General features: G+C 38.7%; 1 protein-coding gene across 2 annotated transcripts; it reads right to left on the bottom strand.

Moving 5' to 3' along the window:
• Positions 1-3,591: 3,591 nt before the first annotated feature.
• Positions 3,592-17,764, bottom strand: rb1cc1 (RB1-inducible coiled-coil 1). 2 transcript variants are annotated; one of them, XM_083991729.1, is made up of 23 exons: positions 17,429-17,764; positions 16,282-16,414; positions 16,063-16,189; positions 15,798-15,968; positions 15,348-15,550; positions 14,727-15,135; positions 14,468-14,638; positions 14,190-14,374; positions 13,875-14,061; positions 13,050-13,131; positions 12,874-12,938; positions 12,660-12,763; positions 11,803-11,929; positions 9,710-11,631; positions 9,302-9,488; positions 8,417-8,525; positions 7,803-8,103; positions 6,031-6,082; positions 5,886-5,933; positions 5,363-5,421; positions 5,007-5,134; positions 4,758-4,828; positions 3,592-4,494 (listed from the first exon to the last, which is right to left on the bottom strand). In XM_083991729.1, the coding sequence occupies exons 2-23, from the start codon at positions 16,350-16,352 to the stop codon at positions 4,417-4,419; spliced, it is 4,857 nt and encodes a 1,618-aa protein (XP_083847855.1). In that variant the 5' UTR covers positions 16,353-16,414; positions 17,429-17,764; the 3' UTR covers positions 3,592-4,416. The 2 variants fall into 2 exon arrangements, with proteins under 2 accessions (XP_083847855.1, XP_083847856.1); XM_083991730.1 differs by lacking the exon at positions 5,886-5,933.
• Positions 17,765-21,977: the final 4,213 nt, after the last annotated feature.

A 21,977-nucleotide genomic window follows, 5' to 3' on the forward strand; every position in this document is an offset into this window, starting at 1 on the left:
CGCTTTATCTGAAAAAATAGTCATCTGCAGCTCTAACATTTTTGTTAAATTGGAACAGCATTTCTCCTCTGAGTAAAACCTAAGCACACAGATGCACAGAGGCTAAACTGAGGAGTGTTCCACAAAGCTAGCATTGCAACTGGGCTAAAAATAAAACCTGGCAAAGTTATTCTGATCCCTTATTGGTCCCATAGTTTGATTTCACATTTAGCATTTGCATTCCCCTCCGCATAAACATTTCATTCTTCCCCTCCTGCAGTACAATGAGACTTGAGTGACTTTGGCAGCAGATTTTGGATCGGTGCTCCTGAATCCACCAGTGTATGTTATCAGCAGGTAAACAAGCTTTCGAACAAAGCCATAATGGAACTGCAAGCGGCATAAAGAGGCTCATCTCAAAAGCTATACAACCCATCAAAGCTGGTGTCATTTCCTCAACACTGCACTGCAGCTGGAAAATGCATGGCTGTTAGTTACAGTTTAAATCGCCTGTCTATTTTCAGACACTTCAGAACTATTTGTATTGATTATTTACTTGTCAGTAAGCAGCCAGATTACCAAAATAAGACAACAGATTTTAATGTTTACTGGATTCTTTTCCGTTTTGTTTTGTGGTAGAAAATCAAAAACTGTGTCATGCACTAAATTAATGGGATTTGCACTATAGGGTATTTGAATAATTATTTTCTACTGAAAATGAAATACTTCTATCTATATTTGGAAGGATTACTGATGGCATTGAACTTAATGTGAAAATAATTTGCCCTTTAAATACGTAGTTAAGCTATATCCTACACTTTCTGCTCACCAGATGCAATCTTGTTAACCACACGCCTGGATGCTTGTCACCAAACTTTCCACATATTTGCCTTTTGGGCACAGCTCAGATGCACAACTAAACCTACGCACTCTCCTCCCAGTGAGTGGAGAAGCCTCAAAGCTTTCCTTTCATATGCTGCATTATCTCTATGGCGGTAATTATCCATAAAACTATGCCATCAGATGTTGATGATTTCCAATATGAACCCAATAAATGTGTTTAAATTTTGAATTATCATATTTATGTGGATATGTGTTACTAATAGTGATTATGTTCGTCATGTGGGTAGAAAATCAACCATCCTTATATTGCGCATTCTCACATATTTCTCAGACATTTCATCACACATTTAATCTGCCCCTGTCTAAGATTTTCTACTGAACCTGTAGTCAAGGCAGAGAGAGGACAATAACGGATGAGATTATGAAGCATGTCTGTTAAAGCATGTCTGTTTGATCATCATTCTGTTTAGGTGAAGTTCTCCACTTGGTCTCTTCAGTCTCTGACAGCAGATATATAACCTAATCTCTTTCCCTAACCCTTTTCTTAGGCATGAATAGGGTGGAAATGTGATGGCATTAAGTCGATTTACTCCTTGGTTTGCAGTTTCAGCCTTAATGCCTCTTGGCTCTTCTTCAACACACTCGTCCCATTTAGATTTTGAAAATATAAATGTTATGTTAAGGCTTTCCTATTTATTTTCATTTATCCATCATTTGAAGTTCATGCATATATTTGCTCTACAAATAATGCTTGTTTATTTGCAGCTGCATCTATCTAGTATAATGTCAGAGATATTGGAAAATCAAATACAACTTGTGTATTATCTTCAAATGCAGGAGATATCAGTGACAAAGGGCAAGATCTGAGACTGTATGACATTCTTTGTGAGCCTCCTCTGACATCATTTTGATATTTCACATTTACTCATCTAAACCTTAATTTAGTGCCTCCAGCACATGTTGACATGCAAAGAAAAGCTATTATAATGTGTCTTTGAATTTCAGCTGATGGCATTTGAAAGCTGCATACCTGTCCTTACACAATTACTGTGAGCATATTTGTGATGAAATTATGCTTTTGTACATGAAAAAGTTCAAGTTAGTTTTTGAACTCTTGTATGGCAGCCATAAAAGAGTTGAATTTGAATCAGCCTGTGCATGATGGTATATTGTAAATACAGCCAGCATGTTGTGTTACATTTTAAGACAGTTTCCTCATTAAACCATCTTTCAAAGGGTTTAACATATAGTCACACCACTTAATTATTAAGCATTACATATTTGTTCTTAATAAACATCACATTGTACGACCCTCTCTATATATTTTAAAGGTGCAAAGGGTATATTTATACATATATATATAGTAAATTTTATTAATGTGTAAAATTGTGCCGTTAGTGGACTTCAACTCAACTTTTCTTTTATATTACCCCTGAAAGCTAATTTTCAACTCATGATTTTTTTTTCTTATAATTTAAATTTGGATAATGCATTTCCATGTGTGTTTTAAGGTACATAATACATACTGTACGTAACACATGCGCTAGTATATACTGTATGACTTGATCTAAATTTTTTTCACTTTTTTGGTATTTCATTGCAACATAATTGTTAATCAATTTTTTAAATAATTATATATATTTTGTTTAAGTGTTGTTTGGTTACTTTTTCTGCTCAATCAAATGATAATTTTATGCTGAAATAAATATTACAAAACAAAAACAAAGATGCACCCTACACTGAAAGTTTATGTGCTTGCTGCTTAACAACTACCAATTTTATGACATAGTACTTAAGTTAAGTAGTCATGTGTTATAGAAATAAGTTTGACAGCAAGTCAAAAGCAGTTTTAATGATGGAACTAGCAAAAGACTGCACATGGCAATGTTAAATCCCATTCAGCCTGATGAGAGTGACTCCCAGCAGCACTGAGCTCAGTGGGGGGTTGTAAACATTTACACTAAGAGCCTGTCCAGTGCACATGGTTGGTGCTTGCCAGCCACCTCGGTATCGAATGTTGTGTTGCATATTTTGTCATTCAGGCCTGTCCCGAAATTGTAGGAATCACACCATCAATTTATGAAGGAGCCATCCAAATGTGACAACAGGCTTATGCTAAATGGAGAAAATAGAGCTAAACATTGTTAAAACACCCCTAGACCCACATGGAAGAGAGTGCTCGGCGGAGAGCTGCTATGCTCCCCGCTGTGAACTGGGAAAGTGATGTTGGTGGGCTTCCTTCTCCATGAGGGCCGCATCGTTCTTGGGCCCCGATTTGAAGCCTTTTTGAAGTCTGTTTCCTGCAGCAGTGTGCCAACATTAATGTTTCCACAAAAGCAAAAATGCTAAATCAAATGAATACACTATACTGTCCTATTCCACAATGACTCCCGAATCCCCCAGAAAATTTTAAAAGCATCATTAAAAAGATATTTATTACATATGCCTTAATAGTCACTGTGTATTATTTTTGTATTATGTTTCATAATAATGAGCTATTATAAAATGCTTTTTGAGTTGATGAGAGAGAAATCTTCATTTCCAGCAGGTGAGCAATTCTCCTTACAAATGAGCAATTGTCTGCTGGTGTAGTTAATGTGAATAGGCGTTTGTCTGTGAACCAGGAAAAGTTTTGACTTCCTGTCTAACGTTATAAGGGTGAGTGAAATCGTTTGTTTACATTTCTTGGTATCAAACATAATAAATAAATAAAATATAATCGCTAAATATGGAAGAAGAATTTGCTATAACAAAGAGAGCAGATTATGTTTGGGATCAATCCTTTATTGTTTCAAAACTCTATCTTTTACAATACAGTCATTTATTGTTACATGTGTGATTTGATGGATAATGTACAATGTCTTCCGATAATGAAACACAGTCACAAAGTATTCCTTTCTACATATCAATATTCTATGATAGTGAGAAGTTTGTGCTGATATATTTACTTAGTTCTGACAGCTCAATTACTTCCCTTTTCAAATCAACAAAAGCATTGTTTTTGAAAGTGCATTTCAAGGATTGCAAAACTGACTGTTTCCATCAGTCAGCCGTAATGTACATTTCAGTATTGACAGAGGGCCATACTGCTTTGTGAGTAACAAACAGCATTAACTACATTTCCAACTACAACATTTATCTGGATAAGTAAATCAAAGAAAATATATCAATATGCATGCCATGAACATTCCTCCATAAACATTTATAATAAATGTATATTTTCATTTAATTATGTTGATAATGACACAGTATTTTCCACAAAAGGACAAATGCTGATAATGAGAACTAATATTTAACATCCAAATTTTGTTCAATTTTACACACAGGTCAAATGGCATAATGCCACAGTGTATAGGGCAATGCCCTAATAAGGTTATTAGCATTTGGTCCACAATAACAAATCTGGGATTAAAAGAAAACAAAAATGTGGTAGCAGTGTGGGATTTTGAACTGAAACTCAAAATTGAATGATAATGATCTCTTAATTCTCTCAATTTTTAAGGTCTTTCAATTTTCAAGTTATGAATTATGATGTGAAGTTTCTGTTCAAAAATTAAGCAATATAAATATACATTTTAGCTCATTACTTGGCTATTATACTTTTCTGTTCCAGGGAACAGCTTTCACTCTGTAGAACTTGGTTCCTAAAGGAACCTTGAACCTGTTCTGGGCCTGGTGAAGGAACAGACACAAGGAAAAAGAGCTTTGTAAGACCGGGAGAAGGTACAGACTGTACATACATCAATGTAACAGCATTACTGACACGGATCAAATCAACACATCAGGGGGAAAAAAACCCAGTGTGGAAACTGTAAAAATAAAAGAAAATAAAAAAAATAACAATACTTCCAGGACAACACTTCATCCATGTTAATATATATTGTCTCTTGAATATTCATTAAAAATGATTATATATTCTTGGATAAATTCAGTACCTTTTTTGCCTGGCAATATTCCTTCTCCATCACCTTTCCGAGTACCCACGGCCGTCTTGAGGTCCCCGATGCTAAACAAAACAAAACCAAATGAGTTATGTACTTACCACGTACATACAGTATATATTGTCACCGTTTTAATTCATACTTGACTTACGTGCCACATGTTTATTTTGTTAGTACATCGCAAAACAAATTCAAATTGTACAATTCTCATCATAATCACAAAAGGGTTTGGGCAAAGCTGACCTGGTTTGAGGTCCAGTGCAGTGAGAGACTCTGAGTGGAGGAAGTAGAGGGTGGGACCGACTGTGAACAGCACGTAGTTATCATGCCTTTCATCCAGGATGATTAGAACCAAATCGCCTACCTGGAAGCTGAAACATAAAAAAGATGGACAAAGAGACAAAAGGATGATGATACACACACACACACACACACACACACACACAGTTCTACTAACTGCTAACAAAAACACAACACATTAATGGTAATTATATAATAATATGTATAATTACACTGCACGTAATAATGGTCAGAGTTTCAGTTAAAAATCACATCAGCAAGCACATGTTAAGGCCATGTGTTGTGTTCTCTTCACTTACTCTCTGATGGCGATTTTGTCTGAATGCCGTGACGACACAGACGACATGCTTTGAGACATCTACAAAGAAAAGGATTAGGCCGACATTACACATGTTACAGACAAGTGTTAACAATATTGGCTACAAATGACTTCCAAGAGGAACATCTGTCTGACTAGAGATTTATAAGAAATAGGCTGTGCAATTACTGCTCGTACTTTTACCCCATTGATAGAAATATATTAAAACTAATCTCAGTTGTGTTCTTTTAGAATCAAGTAGTGTCAGGCCTGATTAAAACAACTTTTTGACCAAACAATTACATTTTTTTTTTTTTACACTTTTAAATGGTATGTTTGTATTTCAAGCATGCAATTTCACTAAAATTCATCATCTGTGTATTCCAATGACACTCTCTCTAAAAAAATAATAATTTGTCTACACTGAGCTCTTTAACCTCCTGGGTCAGGATTTTAGGCTTTGATGCTACTGCCACCTAGTGGAGCAGGTGTTACATAACCTATAGTAATGACAAGTAACTGACCAGTCTTTGACTGAGGCGCTTGTTTTCTTCTTCCTTCATGTGTAAAGTCTGCAACATATATTAGATTGATTTGATACATGGAGGCATCCAGATACACAGTATCATAAGGTAAATACAATGTGAAAGATATGAAGTGTCCACTTACCCTCTCAAGTAAAAGTATTCGCTGCTTCTCCTCTGACATCAAGATATTATCACTACAAAAAGAAAACATCAAGATATTGATCACCCTCTGTGAAATGTCAACAAAACTGTAAGGTGTTGAAATGAAAAATCATATTAAATTGAAATCTGTCATTTTCAAACTTAGTAGTTCTCAATCTTGATAATGATGAATGAAACACTTACACTGACTGATCCTAGCCTGCCTTCCTTCCACTGTCAAATGTCCTCTCTGTCCATCCACTTTTAGTAGTGTACAAAATGGCATGGTTTCCTGACATTCTTCAGTAATGCCTGTCTGTGACTAGCAACCAATTTTATATCATCCTAACAAAAAAGGATCTTGACTGTGTGTAATTGCAGCCTCCTTCAGGTCTGGTCTATCTTTGCTATGGGTGTGTTGTATAAGACCAACATGCTGAGAAAAACCAGAGAGCAACTTCATAAACAAAACTCAAAATCAAGGGTGATGCATACTGGCGTAGGAAAACATACTGGAAATCTCAACTTATAGGTGTTTTCCCACTAAGTGGAAAAAAATTAATATGTATGAAAATATGCTAGATATTTGCTGCTAAATTCACTTGCTCCTCAGAAAGCATTTAAAAAACAGAAGAGAGCTGTATTTAAATTCTTACAGGTTAAAAGGGCATGTCAGTTTTAACATTAGGAAAAGTGAGAATGACTGGATGCAGTGATTCACTGCCATTGATGTTTTGACACCCTCCCCTCTGGCAGACTCAGGATCATGAGGGCACGAACTGAGAAGCCTGAGAAACAGCTTCTTCCCCAGGGCAGTGAAAGCCCTGCTGGAAGCCTGAGGTGGACTGTGGCAACACACTGACACACTGCACTTTATATTATATATGTTTTCTTGTTTTTATTGTTGTTATTATTTATTGGTTGGGCTTTTAGGATGAATTATTATTATTATTAACATTATTTTAAATGCTGCTATGGGTATCTGGGAATGCCTCAAATGGAAAATTCATTGTATGATATAAATGACAATAAAAGCATCTTAATCTTAATCTTGATTGTACCATGTACCAAGACTATAAAAGAGGTTTACATATACACAACAACGTCAGCTTGACTTCTTGTACATCATGTGAACAAAAACACGGTTTCCTCTGTCGGGCTCAAAGAAAGAGAAAATTCATATATTTCTACATAAAACATCTGACATCTTGACTGTGTAGTTGTGTAGTAAATGTCCTGAATGTAACAGAGTCCTAAGGAGATGAGCATGTACAGGACAACCATGGGAAGTGGGAAAGGACTGTAGTAACATCAGTGCATAAAAATAAAAAATGAAGGATGAAGTGAAGACGAGGCTATTTGAAAAATTCAGGCCCGCACACACGCACACGCGCACACACAAGGTAAGGTAAAATTGTGCTTCCCCTCGAGACAGATTGTCCTTTCAGTGAGCTGTCAAAAACACTTCAACCTTAAAAAAACATCTCCTTTGGCGTCAGTCTCACATAGTACTAAACAGGTTTCTTATATAACATTTAATGCACTTGTTATGTGTCAATTTTGGTTCAAAAATGAGGTGTGGAGGGGGGAAAAAAGAGAAATGTAGTGACTGGCCAAATGCATGTCATCACAGGACTTAATCTGGTTAAGAAAATGCATGCAAATGTGTTGCTTTGACCTGATTTCTTCCCAGTAACCAGGTGAAACGAGCAACCACTACAATATATCTTTGACTGTCAACAACACAATATTTACTGGAGAGGGGATGCTTACTGGACTGTCACCATGCTGGCCTCCACTGCTGAATCGACATGTTCGTCATCTCGAATGGCTGCTACTGAGGCCAGTCTGTCAGTTTCATCCATGAGCTCAGAAGTACAGGCCCCGGCCACAGGCAGAGCTCTGGCTGCTGCTGCTGCTCCTCCAGCCTCTGTGACCTCCTGAGCTGATGGGTTTGGAGCGAAGAAGGCAGAGGAGACTAGTGCAGTGCTGCGCAGGCGGTTCAGCTCTTCTTCCAAGTGTTTCTTCTCCTGCATGACACTGGCTCGGTCCTCAGAGAGCGTCTCTATCAGAGCTGCAATGAGAGAAGATAAATAAGGAACAAAATGCCGACCTAGAACCTACGACTTCAAAAGCTGGCCATTCTTAAAATATGGCAGTTAGGAAAAGAGAAAAGATGTCTGACTCTTTCTAAGGTATAATAATAGCAACATCAAATTACCATAAAATTTGCTCCATGAAAACCTCTAATTAAGAAAACCTGTGTCAATAAGTGTGAGCAGCATATCTAAAGACACAATTTGCAACAATGAGTTCTTTCATTAGACCAATTAAAAATCACTACCCTCCAATCAAAGTATAAAGAAAAAAAAAAGCCCAGCGCTCACCTTTGTCCTTTTCCTGTTGTTGTGTAACTTTCCGCAACTTCTCTGTGAGGTCATTGATGATCTGCTCCTTCTTCAGCTTCTCTCGGGTTAGAACAGTGTTGAAATTAGTCTGTGAAAAAAATATAATATTACTAATCATTTAGAGTTTAAACAAGCTTAACATCTATTTTGGTCACATGGGAGAACTCATATCAAAGCACAAATTATTTGTGAGAATGCCTTTTATTAATTGGTAAATTTTAAGGATTCAGATCAGCTTGCAGCCATGGGAGTTTTATAATCTGTTTGAATTTCCGTATTGTTCCATATCTGATCTTTTCTCCATTTATTACACTCTGTGACAAAAAACAAAGTGGAATTATGCAGGCTAAAACGTTTTGCAAATAATAAAACGGCTGATTGGTGCAATATTTTATGCAAGACAAGAGTCCTATTAGAGTAAACTATGGGGTGTTATGAAACAGATATGCCATAAATCATTGTAACCCTTAAGTGACAAGAAATACAAAATTAACACAGAAAAAAAGGTTTATAACTAAAGCCAAGCTATTTAATATTAAATTATTAATGGCTGGATTAGATTGTGTTACTATGTAAATGGAAACTCAGTGACTAGACAGCCCATAAGCACCGATACAAAATATGAACATTACACACATATTCAGTTGGCACTTTGTTAGGAACATCTATTAGTTAAGTCATTATTTTAAGTGGATTTTGGAGTCAACCTTTTACATTATTAGAAACCATATAACATCAATCATAGATGATCTATCTTAGAAATTCCCTTCCAACGCAATTAGATAAAATAAGATAGGTTTAGTTAACCACTACACATGCCAGGGTGGAATATTTTTCCAGCCTACTTCCAGCCTGACTACAAACCTGCTGTTCTGCGATTAGTGATGTCTTAAGGTTCTGCATCTCCTCGTTCTTCTTCTTCTCCAGGAGCTCCATCTGGGACTGCAGGGAGGCCCTCTCCTGCTGCAGCCGCTCTTGTAGTGCCGAGTCCAGAGACAGGGGTGCTCCGGCATCTGCACGACCCTCAGCATGCAGCGACAACCCCTCATCGCTGAAAGGCACACAGTAAACTTTCATTCTGACAGGGTAATTACATAATCTGGACATGCAAAGGATGGGTGAAGGATAGTTAACAGTTCGCTCTTAATCAACTGAACAGTAGCTGCTCAGATTTTCTTTCAGTGTGTCGTTTTAAACGTAAGCAGATTCAATGTAGGCAAATTAGTTAGAACCCCAAAGTTAAATTTCTATATGTGGTGCACTGGCATTTACCTTTTTAAGGATTGTCTCTCATGAAGCTCATTCTCAAGTTGTTTAATTTTCTCTAACAGCCTCTTTTCCATGTCTTCCTTCTCCTGCTCTAACTCTTTATAGGCTTCTGCTGTGGCAACCTTGGTGGCCTCTTCTTTTTCTAAATCTTTCTTGACTGCTTGTCTGTCCTGCTCTAGTTTTTTAGAGAGCAGGTCATTTTCTGCCTGCAATTTGTTGGTGACTGTCCTCAGCTCTTGCTCCAGTTCTTGGAAGCTCCTCAACTGCGTGTCTTTTTCTTCACTTAGAGCCACTTGCTGGTCTAACACCTGCTTAAGTTTCTGCTGCTGCTCGGCGTGGTTCATCTCGGCGTCCTGGGCTTTCTGCTGCAGGGATGAGATCTCATTGCGCAACAAAATAGTCTCCTCCTCGTGTCTGTCCACCAGCTCTGAGATGCAGTGGTCCTTCTCGATCCTCATAAGAGTCCTCAGCTCAGCTAGGTCCACTTCATACTCCTCATTCTTTGCCTGAAGCTGCTTTTTGATGCCGTCCAGCTCTTCGCTCAGCGCTTTGGTCTCAGCCTCAACCTGGGACTTCACTGCCTCGGCCTGCTGAATCTTGGCCTCCTCGAACAGGAGCCTCACCTCCTCTGTCTCTGACTCTTTGAGGGCCAGCTCCACCTCCACTTTGCAGCGGAGTTCTGTAAGCTCGGTAATACGAGCCACCAAGTCGCTGATTTGGTTGTCCTTTTCTTTAAGAGCAGTGGTATGGTGATCAGCTGCCTCACTTAACTTTGCACTGTTTTCAGCAACCAGGTGGGCCAGAGCATCCTGGTTATCCTTGATAAGGGCCTCTCGTTCTGCATTGTGTTCCTGCTTCAGTCTGTCCTCCAGCTCCTTCAAATGGGACTGCTCAACAACTTCCAACTCCTGTCGAATCTTCTGCTGGCCACGTTCGATCTCAAAGTGCAGATTCTCCAGTTGGCTGGTCAAGGAGTCTCTAGAGGCTGTGAGTGTCTTGATCTCTTCAGCTTGATCGCTGATCATCTGCTCCAGATTTTTGATCTTATCCATCTGGCTACTCTCCGTTTCAAGCCATCGCTCTTTCTCATTCTCTAGCTGAGTAAGTTTATTCTCTTTGCGCTCCATAAGGCCCTCCAGCTCCAGCATTGCTCGCTGGACGTCTCTGACAATATTCTGGTTTACTTGATTTTCCTCCGTTAGTGTCTGAACCTGCTTCTCAAGCTTCTGCCGAACAGCGACGTGCTCGCTTTGATGCTCCTTCAACTCCAGTTCATGGATCTGGCAGAAGTTGTCCACAATGTTGCGCACCTCTGTGGACATATTCCTCAGGACAAATCCAAAGTCATTTTGTTCTTTCAGCACTTGACCTCGTAAGTGATAGAGGTCGTCCTTCACACTTCTTAAGTTAGAATGGGACTCCTCTGCAGCAGACTGGTACTTGTCAATAACTTGTTTGAGGACAGTGATCCTCAAGTTCTCCCTCTCTAGTGTTGTGGTATCCTGCATACGCTTGTTGTCAATGGCGTTGATCACCGAAGAGTACAGAGACTCCACCATCATATCAGGGCTCGTAGGGTCACTAATAGGGTTTGGAGACCTCAAGCTCTCTTCTATCACAAACTCATTGACAGCAGACATGAAGTCGGACTCGGGGCTCTCTGCTAGAGAATCCAGGTCAAGGGAGCCATGCTGTAAGACTGGATCCATGCTTGGATGGCCGATGGTCTCAAAGTCAAATGTTTGCGCGTCGATGCTGTCTGGGGACAGGTCCTCTAAAGGAGCTGGAACAGGAACATGTAGAGGTTGGCAGCTGGGTCCCTGAAGGTTAAGAGAGGAGGGGGTTTTGGAGGACATCGGTGAGGTGGTCCCAGGTACACCTTCAGAATGTGGGGTCAGCACGGTTGATCTCTGGGAATAGGATGCCTTGGAAATAAAAACAAACAAAGGGAAAGGAAAAGAGGGTTATTACAGTTTTCTCAGATTGGGAATAAAATAGGATTTAATACTGTTGAAAAATAACTATGTTTACGAATTTCTGTAACCAGTTCATATCATGAAGTAAGTGAAACTAAAAGTTGCTGATGAAATCATTACCCTTTGTTCACTTAGCAGGTCAGTGATAGTTTGAGACATCTCGTCCACACTCTGTGCTGCTTGGACCAGCTGGTGAAGCGTCCCTATGTGGTGATTTAAGGGCTCAAAGTCACACATTGCGGGAACCCTGAGGAAGAAAAATGAGGGGTAAGGGGAAGATTGATAATAACCACACGTATTTTTCTGGGGCAGAGGTCTGCAAGTTAGTGCAAAAATGGCTGGGTCTCAGGCTTATTTCCACACCACAAGATAAGGCAGAAAACAATCAATACAATCTTTTTGACTTCATTTAGTGCTTTAATTTCACATTAAACAGGCCATATGTACGGACCATAGATAACATATGCCACATGTGGGGAGCACAGCCCTTCCTCACCCAACATATCTAGTACAATTTTTCAAAATGTCATAGTCTATCATAAATTGGATGTTGTAATCTAAATTATGGTGTTCATCTACTATGGTTTCCATTGGCTTAACTGATTATTTATTTTTTGAAGCAGTCCTTGCTTATGAAAAGGTTTTAGAATTGGCTGGATAACTGTCCTTGCTCCCCTTTAAAAATCAATTGGGATTACTGTCTTTTCTTTCACAGAAGTGGATTACTTGTGAGACACAGATAACACAAGCAGATCAATCAAACAAAAGTCGAACAAGTTGTTGTCTGTCGTGTTCACTGTTTAAGACATGTGATTATTCTCCAGAAAACACATTCATTTGATTGCATTTGATTTAGAAATGGACACTTCCAAAAGCACCTGTTTTTATTGCCTATATCCAAGGAAAATTCTAGTGGGCTTATATAACTGACACAGTTATACCTAAAACCATTTCAATGACTGAGGGCAGTGACTTACATAAGGAAAGGCTGCACCTCTACAGGACAGCAAGATTTCAAGTACTGCAGGTCCTCAAGTGAGATGTCTGGAAGTTCATCATCAAACCTTCTGGGCTTACGTGTCTGTAAACAATAACCAACACGGCAAAAGCACATGCCGCTTAAAATATAGTGGGAATAACAATAACAAGTTAATACCAACATGGTCAAAAAACGAACACTCTCAAACTTACACAGAATGATGTGGGGGGCCATGAATCAAGTCCTCTGAACAAACGATTTCTGAGGAAAGATTTCCCTGAAGAGACAAAGAATCAGATTAGTTTGAGAATGACCATGGTTATTGCAAAACCATATAATGTGTTGTACCACACAAATGTAATTAATTTGGTTCCCAAAAGACACTCACTGAAGAGTTTCCCAAAGGATTCCCTTTTAAACCTCTCTGCCTCGTACAGTCGTTTCCCATCCTTCACAAGCGCATAAGCCCACTAAAAAGAAGAAATGTGAAGACATTACTACAACAAAACAACAGTTGTGTTTCTTTCGGTCCACTTCCGGAGCTTGGTGACACTCCATCACACTTTAATGTTACTGTGCTGTCATAAATTATTGAAAAGTAACACACACCAAGAGTTGTAGTGAGGTTCTGACCACTTGATACAGACTTAAGTGCAGGAAAAATGAGTAGCACACAGATGATCTTTCAGCCCTCAGGCATTCTTCAAGATCTTGAAGAAGGCTTCAGGGCTAAGACTTCATCTGTCTTAATAAAGGGAAAATGCATAAGATGCCAGAGCCAGACACTGACCTTCTGTAAGGCAAAAGCTTTAAATGTCACAAAATAAGATAACTTGGTTTCATCCTTGTTCAAAACTGCAGAATCAATCTTATCATCTCAGTAATCTAAAAAAAAAAAATGTTCCCAGGCTCTCAAAAGGAAACTTATTTCCTATAATTTAAGAAAAACAGAAAGAGAAAGCAAGGAGAAATGAAATACATGTGGCTCCCTGTTGCATCAACCACTGTCAAAAAATAAAATGATCTCAACATGTGCAAACATCAAGCACAGCAACTATTTTCCACTCTTACAACGCATACGGACAGCAATAAAAACAGGAAAGATGGCAGTTATCATTAATTGAGGCTTAATACAAACATTGAGTATTGCCTCTTTGTATGACTGTGGCTGGAAACACAATTAGTGTCCAAAAACGGCATTTTTAGCACTGACCTCTCTGTAGTGGCGCATAAACATCTTTCTCCTGACGACTTCCACCACCGCCAAGCAGTACATCTGGGGTACAGTGCTGAGAGCCTCCACCACTCGCACTCGTTCAATCAGCTCTGTCAGAAGTCTAAGCAGAGCCTGAAGCTTCTCGCCATCCTGGTCTGCATGAAGCATCACGTAGCAGCACCATCTAATTCAACACCAAGGCGCAAACAGGACTTTAGCATTTTGAAAGCAAGAGCCAAAATCACATTATGAAGACAAGGTGGTAAATATTGAGGAAGAAGTGGTTTTTGTTTGTTTGTTTGGTTTTTTTACTTGAGTCGGACTTGAAGGTTGTTTGCAAGTTCTTGTTTGGCAGTGGTGCACTTTTTTTTTATGTCTAGCAGCTTTCTGTGGTTGTTCAGCATGATCATCAGCTGGTTGGTGTGACTCAGACACAAGTCAGGCAGAACAGATGTATCCTTCAGGTTTTCAGCCCGCTTCTGATTGGCCAAAAATCCCTTCAAGACACAACATGTAAGCACAGTTTAAAAAAAACAACCTAGAGAACAGAGAAAGTAATTACAATATTATTTATGTCTTACTTCTCATACCTGAGCAAGTTCTTTCTGTTCATTTACCAACTTCTTACAGCTCGCAATCATTTGGTCAAGAGCATACAACCTGTCCTCAAGCCCTTTAATGGCTTTCATGTTTTGATTATCGAGCTTGGCAATTGTGTCACGACAATCTGTCAGGAAAGGCTGAATGATCCGTGGGTCAAGCTGAAAGACATAACATTGTAATGCAGACTTCCACATAGTTTTCCTCCACAAAATGTATGTCTATATATTTCATGCATGACTGACTCACCCTATTGATGGAGTCAAAGCATTTCCTCACAACGGATTCCACATCGTTGGGTCTGTCTTGCACGTTGATCCAGTCTAACAGCGTGACATTGAAGGAGGACGGGTAAGCGAAATATGGAGTGTCTTCATCTAATAACGCAGCTCTCAATCCACCACTGTCAGTCATTTCATTTGTTTCCTGGTCACCAGTTGGCTCACATGTGGCTGTCCCCGAAGCGGATGCTGATGATTTGGAGGGTTTCTGTGCATCACCAGGGTGGAGCACAGAGTCAGTGGATTTTTCTTCTTCTGTCTCATCTGAATCCTTCTCTGGGGTGGAACTGGACTTCTCCATGCTCTCTCTATAACTGTGTCTTGTCAAACTTTCCAGCAGTGGTATCCTTGCCATTACGGCAACCGCTGTCCCTAGCCTGTAATTATAATAAAGACATGCGCATTAGGAGGGAAAGTTGATCAAGCTCATTTCCTTATAGCACAAATATATCATTTTTTAGTCATTCAAAAATTTCAAAAGGTATATAAAGATATTGTTCACTGTAATAATTTAGGAGCAGATTATATTTCAATTTCCAAACTAGTGCATAAGATTGAGTGTAATGCAGTTCTCCTTGGCAATACTTACTTTGTAAGTTTCACCTTTATTTCTTCCAAGTCATGTTGATAATTTGCATACGAGGTGTCAAATTTAACAAGCAACTTCTGATACGACAGAGTGCAGTCATCCAGATTAGCCATAATAGCAGCCCAGCCTTGGTGTTGAAGGTGTTCATCGTGAACCAAACGTTCACAGAAAGAGCAAAGTTTCTTGGCAACTTCAAACATTTCCTGAAACAGCATGAGAATAATGTCAGGCCAAGTTGCATGCATTCCATGATTATTGGATAAGTCACAATAATTGAATTAGTAGTAAGACAATTTTAAATGCACAAATACAAATGGTAAAAAAAAAAAAAAACTAGCTTAAAACAGTAGTACACATATGACAGGCTAACATTTTGAAAGGAACTTCTTTGGCCTGATATGCACATGCAATGAAAATTTAAAAAAAAGAAAAAAAAAAGTAAGTAACTACCAGAGCAAGTTGTGTTCGTGAGGCAACGGTGTGAAAGACAGCTGGCATCAGTAGAGACTCCTCCACCTTGACCTGAATCTCACTCTCAATGGAGAAGGTTGTTTTGGGGATCGTTGGATCCCGGTCACACAAGATCATCTCTTTGTTGAACAAGAATATGGGGTTGGTTTCCTATAATTCAAGAGTAAGACACCAGTCATTAGACTACTACATGAGCAAGCTTTACAAACTAACAAAAACACACAAACACATTGCATGGACTTACAGTGCCAGCACTGTAGCTGCAGACTCGTCTCTCTGCAGCCATACATTCCCCTCCATTGACAACAAGGACTTGATGTTGAATTGCAATCTTATATTTGGCTTGGATGGCATGTTTAAGCTCCAGGACACTACAACAAAGGAGGAATTTATTTAGGTCAAAACAGCCATGATGTACTGCCCACGGTTTCTTTTTGTTATTGCTGAAGTGTTGGTTTCTTACGTTTGGACAGCAAGATCAGTGTCAAATGTCAAAGTGCTGCCATTGTTGACCTGGAACACATACAACTTCATGTTGAATCTCCCAGAGTTCTTGCCACTTGCCTGTCTTGCTCATTTAGTCATGCAAGGTCACCCTGTGAAAAAAGCATAAACATCAACATGAGCCACCTGAGAATTTCACATTTACATTTTATCAAAACAATTCTTTGTGTTATCAATAACTGTGTGTGACACTGCCACTAAACACATAAGGCCATAAAGTTTCTGGAATCACAACCATGTATGGCATTTTCTGTGCTACAACACTGGCTATAATTATGAGCTAGGTTATTATTATCACTGACCATCTCTTTAGATAACTCATACCCTTGATGTTAGGGGCCATGTCACCATCCGCCTTACAACAAAAACTGCAAGGCTCCAAGAATGTATTGCCTTCTAAATAATTTAGTAACCATATCGGCGGTTGCCACCTACTGCCAAGTGTGTGATCTGTGTGATCTGGTCTGATGTTACGTGTACACCTAATACATAAAACTACTACTCCACATTTGTTGACATCCATAGACAAAGAGGCTACTCGGAGAGATTCATTAAAAAACGCAAAGTTAAAGACATTATAATCGAGTTGGCGCTGCCTAACGACCCAGTGTTAACCGTTGTTAGCGTTACAGTACAAAGCACCTTATCAAGTAAGTTGCCCGAAGAGACACAGACAATGTGAACGTTGGTTAACGTCGGCTAATTGCCATTAATAGCGATTTACACGTCTGTGGGCCTCTTGTCGTTCAGGGTTACCCAGGTCCAAATGTTCATGTTTGTTTGTTTTTTTTACACGGAACACTTATTAACCGTTGTTATTAACCTCGAGGCCTCCAGTGAGTCGTTGGTACTGAACAAGAAGCCACCAGCAGCAGCTGCTAGCAGCCTGACTGGTCAATAATAAACCGCTGACTGCGCTAACTGGCTATTAGCTAACACAGCTGTCAGGCTAGCGCTGGGTAGCTGTTTCTAACGTCGATGATTTTGACAAATGTAATAAGATTACGCCGAATAGCTCTCGCCGCCCGCTCAGACATATAATGTTATTATAATAAGGATGTGATTCCACACTGAATTAATCAAATGCATGATTTCAGTCTTCTTACCTCACTTTACTCGCATCTCCCTGTTCTTGGTCTCCACCTCGCCTAGGCAAACTGGCTAGCTAACAAGCTAGCAACTGAGCTAGCTAGCTAACCTGTTTTAGCTTGGCATACATAGGGTTAGCTTAGCGAACCACTTAGCAAACGTTAGCTAGACTAAACAACACTAGAATAAGTGACAATCATGGTTAGTTGTACATATTAACCATACTGCTGTTTAGTAATTTTCTGAATTGGCAAACCAAGGCCGAGATGGTGTAACACACGGACTACACCAACAGTTGTTTATCTCAGGTAGCTAACTACGCTAACACCCTCACAGTAGCTCTGTCTGTTTTGTTGTTGTCATCTGCTGGTGGGCGGTCCGTGGACGAACCGTACAGTTGAGTCTCAACTCATGGACAGCAAACAGCTATTTTACAAGGTAGATAAATTTATGGCTTTTACATTTTCTTTAAAAAAAAAAAGTTTCAACATTTGTTCTGAATAAGGTAATTACATAGTCTATGAGGTATTTAAGAAGGTATTTTAAGCCTTCATATATATTTACAGTTATCTTATTTTTTTATTCTGTCCAGTTAGTTCTTTGGTTTGTTATAACTTCTTTCAGCAAAGAACCAAGTCCCTTTCCCCAGTCATTTTCTTAAAAAAAGAAAAGAAAAGAAAGAATGACAATCTCAATTCCTAATTCAGTATACATGTTATTATAACATGTTGGCTTCCTATTAACAGTTTTACTTTTTGATCATTGTATTTTGTATAGCCTACATAACCTGCAGCTTCCTACGATCAATGCATTTAAAAGACAAATACATGTTACTGAACCGGTTCAAAAGATTCGGCTCTGAAAACAGTGTTTAATTTCTCATCAGTGCATGCGTTCGTCACTGTACTTTTCCAGGTGTATTATGGGAAACTGAAGTCGAGTGTTTTGCTGCAACATGAGAAGGGGTGTGGTTAATGTGGGGCTGCAGTGTGTGGATGATCCTATCCTGCTGCAAAGAGGAGGTAGTTTGGGGGTTGCACTGGTGGGGTAAGCGAAAACTTTTGATCGTCGTTTATGTTTTTTTTTGTTTGTTTGTTTTTGTTTTTTTTTAAATCTGGCATTTTAGTTAGTTAATATGTGACAGCTGAAGAGGACTATTCTCCAGAAATGTTATAGGCTACTTGTGTAAAAACCTGTTTAACCTGTAACTTGTGTAACTTGATTTGGTTCATTTGTCTTTTAGTGATCTGAAAAAATATGTTACTTACTTAAATATTTATTACATGAATGAATAAATAAGGTACCCTACTCTATATTTGCCAAACCTGATTGTTTTTCTTTTAGACCGGGATGACAGATAATATCATGCCTCTCAAAAGACAGAGTGGTACAGTCATTATAATGTTATAATTTTACATTGTGAAGGATACTGCATTGGCAAATTGATGCTGGCAAGAGGGTAGGCTACAGTGGTCGGCTGTTAAACAAACTGCAGGATTTTCTTCTGTTTAGTGTAGTTATTAGTTGTCATTTAGCTGAACTGTCCCTTTAAATCCATGTAAGGTTTCATTGACCACTAGAGGTCACTGTAGTATCATAATTTGTTCGCCAGAAGCATATTGTATTAAGGCCTGAAGGCATAAATTGCAAACAAATTAGTTTTTTCCTTTTTCTTTCACCTTTTATTATTTCTCACACCATCAATTATAAGTTCACTCAAAATATGTAAACAAAAAACATGAAAAATGCCATCCTCTGTGACCTAGGCTATATGAGGTCACCTTTAGATCATGTTCACTTTGTTCACTTTGAAATTTTGAGCAATGGGGCAATGGTGTAAATACCAAAACAGACCATTAAGTAGAAGATCAGGGTTCACACCCCCTGTGGTTGTCCTGTTTCCTAATATCCCTAAATATTTCCATATGGTAACAATGTAACATTTACAAACTAAGCTTGTGCATTTGATGAGGGTGACCAGAATAACTATAAAGAAGTGTTATTATGCAAAGAGAGTGACATTTCCTATATTATATGCTAGATAGGCTGTGCAGGGGTAAATATTGCTTGTGTAATATACACGTATATTATGTCCTACATAGTGATAATATTGTATTTGTGAGGCAGTTTGACCCAACAGAGGCTCAACATCCTGTTGGATCTCTTCTAAATTTAGTGTTAAAAGGCTCCGGTGGAGGGGATACAAACCCCAAATGCAAGTAAAGCATCATTTTCTGTTGTGGGTTTCTGAAATACACTTAAAAACAATGTTTGCTTTTTTAAATTAGTATCAGCCATAACAATGTTGTTATAGGCTATATATTTTTGAGCTAAAGGGACAACGAGGAGTTTCTATTTGGTTATAAAAAAGTCTCATGTTAATGTGGATGAATCTACGCTACCCACACTTGTTAATGGGCCCATTCTCCATTTCACTATAGTGTGAAAATGCTTCGCTTTTCCAAAACTCCTCATTGTCCCTTTAAAGAGGCTCCAGGACCCAAACCAAAACATTAGAGGTCACATTGAATTGTCCTTCATACCTATCGATTTATCAAATATTACCCTAAGCTATGATTTAATTTTAACATCTACAGTGACTCTGTTCACTGTATAACTGTAGTCAAATGGAAATTGTATTTGTATTGCTACCATTTTTGTGTTTTTTATGTGTTGTTATAGTCCCCAAATGCCCTCCCACTTCATCTTTTAGCATTTAAGTACTGCACTGAGTTTCAAAATATCACTGTGAGCTGGGAGGAAGGTCAGAGACTGGGGGTGGGGGTGGGGGGGCTATAACAAGTCATTCAATCCTATGAACTAAATGGAAATTATTGGCCAATTCTAACTGTTATCAGCAGGCCAATAACAATTAGTTACTAGTTCCCAAGCCTGCTGTAATCAAACAATGGGAATAGTCATATGTATCTTGGAAGTAAAAGATTCCCTGAGGTGAACACAGATGCAATCTGAAATCACTTATTTTTCTTGCTGAAAATAAACTCTATTACAGTGTGGTAAAAGGATGACCTTGGGGTTGTGTTTGAATTGGGTTGACAACTTGAACCTTAGCAATAGAAAAGGAGAGAGGATCTCTGCCGGTCCAACCAGAAAGGTCGCTGGCCTGATCCAGGCACAGCTATCTAAAATCTCTAAGAGGCCTCTGTTCACTGTACTGCACTGGCTGCACCCTTAGATGGTCGTTAAACTGGTGTGTCTGGATGGCACCCAAGAGTGCCTAAACATAGTTGAGAATCATATCTTCTCTCTGCAATTAGCTCAGTTTGCTCATGAAATGATGCTGTCTCTTGTGGATGCTAATATTTAAGCTTTTTGCCTGACAAACAAAGTATTTTTACCATTTATTAAGCTGCTGGTCGCCTCTTTTCTCCCATAAACTCATGTCTGAACAGTTTCCGGTGTTTGGAATTATGTTATTATGTATTCTGATTTTAAACTCTCTTCGAATATTGTCAAATATCACCAACAATAAATCCTGTGTGAGAGGCACAAAAAGCACAGAGCATATTTAGGGTTTTAATAGGCTAGACTTAAATGTCCATGGGAGACAATAGATTTTAAGGCGTGTGTGTCTAAAAGCAGGCGGGACATATTAATGTTGGCCTTTCTTGCCTTCCATAGAACTGAGAAACTGAGCTAGGGCTATCTATTACATTAAAAAGTAAACCAGTAAATGGGGTGATATAAACATAAGAACATCAGTTTAACCTACAAAACGACTTTCCACTGTTCTGTCAGAACTAGTTTCAATGAAATAGGCCCACATTCAGTTATGAATGCAGCTTTGAGTCTCCATAAAAACATGGGTTGCTCCTGACCAGTTGTTAATTAGTTAGACTACATAGAGTGTAAAAGCTTAGACAGACTAAATCAATTAAAGCACATGTCTTACACACACTAGAAACAAATTAGATCCATATTAAACAAAATAACAGAGCAAAAAATTAAGAATAATTAGTAATTTAATTGATCAGTCGTCCCTGTTTTCATGATGATTGTTCTTGTTCTTCTTTTTATTTCCATTGCACAGCGGCCTCTATGCATTATGCACAACTATGGCTATATTGTGCAATCTATAATAATATAACTCAATTTCATTCTGTATGGCTGGTACATTGCCAGCAGATGTTTCTACTGAGTCATCTGTGGTTGGTGGATGAAAAAGCAATGTGTTCGAGTGGCTCCATTTTGTCTTCAGTCAAGTAATGTCAGCAGAGTTCAAGTGTAACATTCATTTGAAATGAAGTTTGGTGAGGACTTTGTAAAGATTCACATGAAGGGTTTGGTCACAAGTATTCATAAACACAGGAGAAATTTCACCAGAAGTTAAACTGACAACCAGGAGGACCAATTCAGACAAGTTTCATAAGTAATGCTCTTCTAAACCTTTCCTCACCAGGTGTAAATGAAACCAGACTATTCGCATATTCATGACAACTTCCAGTGTCCTGGGGCTGTTCTCAGAGGCTCTTGCAGATCACATGGAGGAGGAAGCTCAATTATTCAGCTATGAGATATAACACTTTACTTGGCAATGTCATTTTG

The sequence above is a fragment of the Trachurus trachurus genome, assembly GCF_905171665.1.
Source record: "Trachurus trachurus genome assembly, chromosome: 17".
In the NCBI taxonomy this organism is placed as follows: Eukaryota; Metazoa; Chordata; class Actinopteri; order Carangiformes; family Carangidae; genus Trachurus; species Trachurus trachurus.